Source organism: Ochotona princeps, chromosome 4, assembly GCF_030435755.1.
Source record: "Ochotona princeps isolate mOchPri1 chromosome 4, mOchPri1.hap1, whole genome shotgun sequence".
NCBI lineage: Eukaryota > Metazoa > Chordata > Mammalia > Lagomorpha > Ochotonidae > Ochotona > Ochotona princeps.
Window position 1 is genome coordinate 2,845,977 of NC_080835.1, and position 9,379 is coordinate 2,855,355.

The 9,379-nt window shown below is 60.3% G+C and overlaps 1 protein-coding gene across 1 annotated transcript; it reads left to right on the forward strand.

The window, feature by feature from the left end:
* Positions 1 to 892: 892 nt before the first annotated feature.
* On the forward strand, positions 893 to 3,997 carry MRGPRF (MAS related GPR family member F). The gene is made up of 2 exons (XM_058664143.1): positions 893 to 931; positions 2,931 to 3,997. Exons 1-2 carry the CDS (start codon positions 893 to 895, stop codon positions 3,987 to 3,989), a joined length of 1,098 nt encoding a protein of 365 aa, XP_058520126.1. The 3' UTR covers positions 3,990 to 3,997.
* Positions 3,998 to 9,379: the final 5,382 nt, after the last annotated feature.

Here is a 9,379-nt window from a genome sequence, read left to right on the forward strand (position 1 = left end):
AGCGGGCAGGGGCTGGGGCTGCCAGGGGGCGCAGCGGGCAGGGGCTGGGGCTGGGGTGGGGTGCTTGTATTTTTGCTCCAGGCCCTTTGCCTGGAATATTCTTGGTGCTGGCATCCGTAAGTTTTGTTCCAAAGGGGAGAAAGCAAACACACAGCCACACACACACACACACAGCCACACACACACACACGTGGTGCCCCACACAGAGAGACTTGGTGGGGGAGGAGAAGGAGGTGGGGCAATGAGAGCGCCCAGCTCTGCCTCCGCCATGGATGGACTGGGGTGGGCGGGAGCGGGAGCCCCCCACAGGCCCTCTTACCAGGTCGCGGGGAGGAGTTGCCTCCACAGGCTGAAAGGTGCCTGGGAGTTCGACGATGACCTACACAAACCCCACATGGGCCTCCATATACTTATTCATGTATTGTCACTGCTCCCCAAAGTCCTGGAAGAAGCAGTGGCACCTGGCAAAGGGGCGTAACACTCCATGTGGAGTGGGGGCTGTGGCTTGCAGGTCCCTTCTGGCTGCTGGTTCCTCCCCAGTCAGTCCCAACCCAGCACCCTCCCCTCACACCACCGCCACGACACCCCACCCCCACCCCCACCTCACTCTGGGCCACATAGGTTACCTGGTCCCTCGAACCCCGGACAGGCACAGGCAACGGAAACCTTGGACACGCCACCTGCACTAACCCTGGCTTGTCTATTTTTTTTTTTAATGTTATCTATTTGCATCTGCTTGACAGGCAGAGAGAGGGAGGAGAGAGACATCCTCCCCTGTTGGTTCACTCCCCAGATCCATCCAGGTCTCCCACATGGGTGGCAGGGGCCCAGCGCTTGAGCCATCCTAGGGTGTGCGTTATTGGCAGAAACTAGACTAGAAGTGCGACCCATGATGGCGCTCGATATTCCAGTGCACCGGAAGGCCAGCCTTGTATGAGCTCTACTCACGTCTTAGCTGCGCAGGGGGCAGTCAGCTGTGGCCATAACCAGGAAGGCCTGGACACTGTGTCCAAGGCGGGCCTAGAGCTTCACGCTCTCTGCCCCCAGCACCTGGGCCATCCAGGGTTTATTCCCTACAACCTCGCACCCCAGCTGTAGCACCAGCCTGGCTCCACCTCTGCCCTCCCAGTCCCTCTAGCCCCCTGGAAACATTTCCAGCAACGGCTTCTGAGTGGCAGACACAGCGTCACGCGCTGGCCACATCCAAGAGTGCACCACTCACAACCCCAACTCCGTGTGTGTTGGAGAACGGAGGCTGTCTTTGGGGTCCTGGGATCCCAGCTTCCCTCGGCCCTCCAGGGCCCATCAGCCCTCGCCCTCCTACCCGTGGAATGGCCAGGGGCATCCCCCCCAAGTCCCCAGAGCAAAGACGGTGGCCCGGAGCAGGCCTTGACGAGGGAGCCTGTGGCTGGAAACAGCTGCCCCACGCCCAGTGACTCACCCGCCTCGCCCTGGGACTCCAAGGGGTGACTGCTGACTTTTTCCAGCCCGGGAGAGGCACTGGCTGATCCTACCCTGGGCCGGTCAGCGCCTGCTGCCCAGCTCCCGCCCTGCGTGGGAGCTGCCGTTCCCCTGGGGCTTGTAAATCCCCCAGCTCACGTTCCCAACCGAGGGGAGCCACAGACACCCCTCAGCTGGAATTGGGGGAACAGAAATGCTGACCCTTGGATGCCTCTGAGAGCAGGACCCCTCGATGTCTCCCCCAATCTTCCAGCACCTCCCTATGCTGGGAGGAGGTGGTAGGCCCAGGGAGTACACCACCCCCCTCTCTACTCCCCCATCCCCCACCAGGGCCAGGTCTCTATGGCAAGGCAGCCAAGTGAAACCTCCCTGGAGAAACCTCCATTTGTCCTGTGTAGATCCTAGAGCCGGGACGTGGGGACACTGGCCTTGGTGGGGGTGGCTGGGGGAGTTAATGATCCTGTCAGAAGGACAGGCAGGGCACGGCGTCAGCTGGCAGACAGGCTGGGTTGGGCCGGGGAGTGTTAAGTAGTTTGGCTGAACCATCTTGTTATACCCGAGTCCCAGGGAGGGCCGGGAGAGGAGGCCACGCGGGGGGTAGCACCGCTTGGTGCCCATCTCCCCCAGTCTCCCGATTTTGCCCACCACCACTTGCTAGATTCCAACATGCACTCAGGTGCCAGCGGGACCCTGGGGCTGGGCCTTTAGCTACTGGCACTCACCCCTGTGGCAGCCAGCCCCTCCGCTCCCTGGGAGCTGGTGGCTTCTGCCTTCTTTCGCCCCTCACCCTGCAATCCCATTATGGGACAGCTCCACCTCCCTTTAAGCTTCATTGTGTCTATTTTAAAAGTCAGTTACATAGGGAGAAGCTAAGATAGAGAGAGAAATCTTCCATCCACTGGTTCATTCCCCAAATGGCCACAACAGCCAGGCTTGCCCAACCTGAAGCCAGGAGCCTCTTCCGGGTCTCCCACACGGGTGCAGGGTCCCAAGGCTTTGGGCCGTCCTCAACTGCTTGCCCAGGCCACAAGCAGGGAGCTGGATGGGAAGTGGGGCAGCTGGGACTTGAAAGGCAGGGTTGCAGAGAGAAAGAGACATGGGGACACCCTTTCCGTCACTCCCTAAATGTCCACAGCAGCCACGGCTGGCCCAGGCCAAAGCCAGGGTCCTGGACTCCATCTGAGTCCCCCACGTGGGATGCAGGCATCACAGACAGCGGCTTAACCTGCTGGGCCACATTGCCAGCCCTGGACGTAGGCATCTCAGCCACCGAGCCAAGTGCCCGCTCCTCCCTGGCACGCGTGCTGTCTGGGATCCCGATGCTGTTGGACTGGTCGCATCCCTCTGGCTTCCCTCATCCCGGAGGGGCTCCCTGCTTTTCTTGCGTGGCACAGACCTCTTTGGGGGCAGCGTCGACTCCTCCCCGGGGCTGTCTGCTGCTCTCAGGCTGTCCGTGCCAATGCCTCTAGACCCAGAGGAGCTGTCCCCAGGGCCTCGGGGAGGCATGGGCAGCCAGCCTCACCAGGTGTACACTGGCACAGGTATGTCCTGGCGCGAGCGAGGCCCCGGAGCTCTACGGCCGAGGCTTCCTGACCATCGAGCCCATCACGGCGCTGCCGCCGCCGGCCGTCATGAACTACATCACCTTGCTGCTGTGCCTGGGCGGCCTGGTGGGCAACGGGCTGGTGCTCTGGTTCTTCGGCTTCTCCATCAAGAGGACGCCCTTCTCTGTCTACTTCCTGCACCTGGCCAGTGCCGACGGCGCCTACCTCTTTAGCAAGGCCGTGTTCTCCCTGCTGAACGCCGGGGGCTTCCTGGGCAGCTTTGCCGACTACGTGCGAGGCGTGTGCCGCGTGCTGGGGCTCTGCGCCTTCGTGGCCGGTGTGAGCCTGCTGCCGGCCGTCAGCACCGAGCGCTGCGCCTCGGTCGTCTTCCCTGCCTGGTACTGGCGCCGACGGCCGCAGCGCCTGTCCGCCGTGGTGTGCGCCCTGCTCTGGCTCCTGTCCCTGCTGGTCACGGCCGTGCACAACTACTTCTGCGCCTTCCTGAGTGGCGAGGCCGCCTCCGCGGGCGCCTGCAAGCACACAGACATCTTCCTGGGCATCCTGCTCTTCCTCGTCTTCTGCCCGCTCATGGTGCTGCCCTGCCTGGCCCTGGTCTTGCACGTGGAGTGCCGGGGGCGGCGGCGCCAGCGCTCGGCCAAGCTCAACCACGTGGTCCTGGCCATGGTCTCCGTCTTCCTCGTGTCCTCCATCTACCTGGGTATCGACTGGTTCCTCTTCTGGGTCTTCCGGATCCCGGCGCCCTTCCCCGAGTACGTCACGGACCTTTGCGTCTGCATCAGCTGCAGCGCCAAGCCCATCGTCTACTTCCTGGCCGGCAGGGACAAGTCGCAGCGGCTGTGGGAGCCCCTCCGGGTGGTCTTCCAGCGGGCCCTGCGCGATGGCGCAGAGTCCGCTGAGGCGGGGGGCAGCACGCCCAACACGGTCACCATGGAGATGCAGAGCCCCACGGGGAACGCCTCGTGAGAGGCCAGGGTGCGCTTCAGCCATGGGCCTCCTTCTCCCTTGGGCAGGGGGACCTCAGCTCTCCTGGCACCAGACTTGCCATGTCTGCTCAGCAGCGGGCCCTCAGGAGGGGTCGCCTGTCTGCCTCCTGTCACCATTGCTCCTTGACAGTGACCCAGCGAGTGTGGGTCAGCAGCCAGCCTCCTCCCAACCGCGAGGAGCTGCAAGCAGACCTGGAGGAAGCAGTGCCACAGGGGAGACGGCATCGGGCAACCCCAGCTGTCCTGCCTCATGACCACACCACTTGATGCATCGTGAGCGGGGACACGAAGGACCCATGGCTGCTCTGGCAGGTGAGGGGTTTGAGCCCGGCCAGTCCTGGGCAGCCTCTTGAGTGAGACCCAGCTTGTGTGGGGCACTTCCTGGGGGCACTTCCTGGGCAACAGGTCTCCCGGCGGACAGACCGCAAAGTGTCCAGTCAAGCACAATAGCCCGGTAACATGTATCAATAAATAAACATTTCATATCCCGCAGCAAGAAGTGTCCCTCACCCATGTCCCCCTTGGGTCTCTCCTCACAATGAGGATGCCCCGGGCAGCTTGGGGTCCTGGGCCAGGCCCACCAGCCAGCCAGGTCGGGGGTCCCCCAGGCCAGCAGCACATAGGTCATGCCAAGGCCATTTTGTATCCTGCCCCCACTGCTGGACACCTGCAGCCCACTGGGAGCCTCACTCCTGCTCAGCTCCACTTCGGCCCTATTGCTTAGAACAGCGGCTGCTAAGGGCAGGGACACACTGGGACTCCTGGGAAGCCACCTGCTGCTTCTCCTCGCCCTGCTCCCTGGTCGAGGATGGCCACCCGGTCCAGGATGGGTCCAGGAGGCCACCCAGTCCATAATGGCTGCCTGGCCCAGGATGGCCGCCCGGCCCTGAGGCCCCAGAGCAGGACCTGACTTCTCTGTGTCCCATAAGCCCTCCCTGGAGTTAGCCTCAGCAGACGCCCTGGCTGGAGGGGTTCCAGACCCCCAAGATGCCCATCCTGCACTCCTGGGGTCCAGCCTGAGACCCCTGCCTTACTGCAGGAGGCTAGTGCAGATGCACTGCCCCGAGCTCAGGTAGGGACTGGGAGAGCAGCAGCCCTCCCTCGGGGCCTCAGCCATGACTCACGTGCCTTCCCTAGGCTGCCGCCCCTCGGAGCTCCCCATCCTAACAGTTCTTGCTGCCTTCCGCCCGGCCTGCTGCCCCAGCAAGCCCTTCCCTGTGCCAGGGAAGAGGTGACAGCATGGGGCATGCAAGGGCAGTTCCAGGGCCTTGATGTGCTCAGGGGCCCAGGACCTGCCATCTCCCCCCCTCCTGCATGCCGCTCTGAGCATCTCAACCAGGAGGAGTTACGGGGGGGCGGCTCACTCCTGTCGGACACCTGGGTTCCAGGACCAGGAGAAGCCACACGGGGCCCTAGGCACACACAGGAGGAGGCAGGGCAGCGATCCCAGCCCAGGTGAGAGCTCCTACGATGGCCGCACAATTTCGGCCTCTGCGTGGCTTTGGCATTTCAGCCCAGTTCCCAGAGGTCACCTGCTCCCAGCCTGCAGCTCCGAGGGCCTCGCAGGGAGTTGCTGTCCAGCCCAGGAGGAGGGGTGCCTCTGGACAGAGGTCCAGCTGCACCATGAGGCACCTGCTCTGATGGAGGCTTGGTTCCCGGGCTCCAGGGCCACCCACCTTCCCCTGCTGCCTGCAGCCATGCTGTGTACCAAAGGTCACCCTCAGACAGGAGTCAACCAGCCCTGGGAGGCAAGAGCCCCAGGTACTGGCCGCAGAATCTAGTATCCCCTCTGATACCAAAGGCCAGATCTGATGGCGAAGCCAGCCACACCTGAGGGTCCTGGCCAGGCACCCAGCACAGAGACCCAGGGGGTGGAGTGGAGGGAGAGTGGGGGAGGGGACTGCAGGACTTGCCTGGAACCAGCCAGCCCTACGCAGCGCCGGTGGCTGTGGCCGCCGCCTGCAGGAGACCTACTGTGTGTGGGAGCTGAAGACTGGGCACGTGCTCTGGGAGCGCGTCCTATGTAGGCCTCCACACCCTCTGCTACTTTTTTTTCCTAAAATATATTGATTTGCTTGAAAGGCAGAATTACAAGAGACAGAGAGAAAGATCTTCTATCCACTCGTTCACTCCCCAGATGGCCGCAATAGCCAGAGCTGACCTGTTGCCAGGAACCAGGAGCTTCTTCTGGGTCTCCCCTGTGGGTATAGAGGCCCAAACACTTGGGCCATCCTCCACTGCTCTGCCAGGTGTATCAGCACGGATGGGAAGTGGAACAGCTGGGACACGAACTGGCACCCATAGGGCATGCTGCCATCACAGGCCACAACACTAGCCCCTAATGGACTGTTTGAGGCAGCCGTGGGGCACTCCTGCTCCCAAGGCAAGGAACAGCAGCTCCACAGCGACCACCACATGCCATGGGGAGCCGTGGACTGCAGGCAGCGAAGGTCCCATCTCCTTTGCCCTGTCTAGGTCCTCCGATACCTCCAGGAACAAGAAGAGACACAGCCTACCCTCAGTAAACGCCAGCAGAGCGGCCACCTCTCAAGCCCCAGGAGCCCAGGACAGGGGCGGAGGGGCAGGCGCGGCCTTGCAGCGAGGGGCTGGGCCTCCCCACAGCTACTTCCTGCCAAGCACGCTTTGGGAGGGAGGGACCCGAGAGAGGCAGCACAGGCAGCCAGGACCGAGGAGGTACCAGGGCTGTGGGAGGGGCCGGGCGCCAGTTTCCCCCAGGTCTGTCCTCTTTGTAGGCACAGAGTCTTGACACCCACCCTCCGTGCCAAAAATAACCCATCAAAAGCAAAGAAAAACAAAACAAAAACAGTGTGTGCATGTAATTATAACACAAACAGAGAAACTTCTGTTCATTGGCAGCAGCCAGAAATCTGGGCTCCATCTTGAATCTTCCCCTATGGGTGCAGGGTCCCAAGGACTTCAGCCATCCTCGGCTGCCCTCGTAGGTGCACTAGCAGGGAAGTGGAGCAGAAGTGGAGCAGCCAGGATTAGAACCAATGACTGTATGGAGGTGTTGGCACTGCTGATGGAGGCTTAGCCTACCACGCCCCGGTGCTGGCCCCGTATCAGTGCACACTTAATGTTGTTCCCAAATGGGGCGACAGAAAGACATAATCAAATCATCACAGGTCCATATTTGCAGCAGTTGGAAAAGTCTCAACAACGCATTTTAAAAGTTTGACTACACAGATAACCAACTGATCAGGCCACTGTCTCAGCAAAGATCAGAAAGTCCGTTGCTTGAGCTGCCTTCCGCACAGAGCTATCAGACATAGTCGCATAGAAGACAGCTAAAGCCACATGCTGTAAAATGTAATCACTTGTGGAAATGTACGTTTAAAATGGCTTTAAAATTTGGGCTCACATTGCGGGTCCAAAGGCTAATCCTCTGACTACAAGCACCAATATCCCATAGGGGTACTTGTTCATGTCCCAGCTGTTCCTCTTCCTGTCCAGCTCCCTGCTAATGGCCTGGGAAAGCAGCAGAGGCTGGACCCTGCACCCACGTGGGAGGCCAGAAGAGGCTCGTGGCTTCTGGCTTCAGATCAGCTCAGCTCCAGCTGTTGCGGCCATTTGGGGAATGAACCAGCAGACAGAAGACCTCTCTGTCTCTCCTTCTCTCTGTAAATCTGCTTTTCCAATAAGAATAAACAAATCTTTTAAAAAAATGAGTTCTTGAAGTGAGAACTCTGTCAGCTGATTAAGGGCGAAAATAAGCCCGAAGCACAAATAAGGAAGAGTGGACCGGTGACGTGAAAATCGTGAGAACAAACACCACAGAGTGCTGTGCGGACAGGTGTGCCACTGGGACGTGAGAGCAGCATCAGCACCTGCTCTGGGCCGAGGCTAAAAGCCTGACTGACCCAGATCATGCCGCTGGCTTTGTAGCTCTTTTTGAAGATGTAACATGGCCAGAGCAGATGGCTCACCTTCTGCCAGCTCCCCCTGGGAAGTTAATCCCCCCGCCGCACAGACTGTTCCCGCAGGCAGCGCAGCACAGCGGCTCCGGCGAATTTGGGGAGCAGGTGTAACCCTAAAGCCCTGACATACATCTCAAAGCCCAGAGAATGGTAGGTACCACAGAAGGGCAAATGCTGAGCCAATTTCACTCACCAACAGGGTGGAAAATGCCCCAGATAGAAAGCAGAAGCAGATCAGGGAGAAAAGCAGACCAGCAACAATGTATCCCAGAACTGGAAACCTGTCCCTCGCCAGGGAAGTCCATACAGATGGAAAGAAAATTGTTATCTTAGTAGACGCAGAGAAAGATTTCTGCTAGAGATTTCGTTATTACTTTATGACCTAAAAAATATCTCAGCAAACCTGGAAGCAAACTTCCTCCCCCTGCAAAAAGATGAAACCAAAGATTGCAGTGTTGTAGCTAAGGAAGTCACTTCAGACAGCCCAGGAAGTGGAGACCAATGGTTAACCCAGAGTGTCCCAGGCCTGGCAGGGCCTCCTGACCCCAGCCTTCCGTCAGTGCAGCCCCTGGGGAGAGGGTGGGCACAGCCCCTGGGGGGGAGTGCAGACCTTGGAGAGAGGGTGCAGCCCCTGGAGAGGGGGTGCAGCCCCTGGGGAGAGGGTGCAGCCCCTGGGGAGAGGGTGGGTACAGCCCCTGGGGGGGAGTGCAGACCTTGGAGAGAGGGTGCAGCCCCTGGGGACGGGGTGCAGCCCCTGGGGAGGGGGTGCAGTCCCTGTGTGTGTTTTGGGGTGGAGTGATGCCAGTGGTTCAAGTACTGAGACATGAATGACACTGTCACTCCTGGAACTGCAATGCCAGCTGGTGCAGGCCACGAGAAAGTGAGCCAGCAGATGAGCTCTCAAAAAAAAAAAAAAAAAAAAAATCAGGAAGAAGAGCTTGCTTAGTGCTAGTCCAGACCCGGACCAGCCGCTCTGGGCTGCGTGCTAACACCCAGTAAGAGACAAGAACCCAGCGGCAGGAGTGGCTGCACAAAGTATTCACCAGGCAGCTGGTCAGAAACGACATTGCCCAAACTCTACAAAATTCTACAAAAACTCGGCAGGAAAACTCATCGAAGGCGCTGGCCCAGGCTGCACGGCGTGGGCAAATCAGACACTGGACAGCAGGCAGGGCTGTGGGACAAGGACAGCACATGGGAGTCCGACCTCCTCCTGGGCTCCCGGAGCTCAGCTGAGGGTCCCAGAGTCACCTCTGCCACCGGCTTGCAGCCCGCCAGGCACACAGCGGGACCCTAAGAGCCCGTGGGCGCACAAGCCAGTTCCCACCAGCCCAGGTGCAGGCCGTGCCAAGGGTCCCTGCGGAGCCCTGGCTCCACCCCAGATGTACTCACTGGGAGGGGCCTGGGGCTCAGCTGTTGGCCCCACATCTGA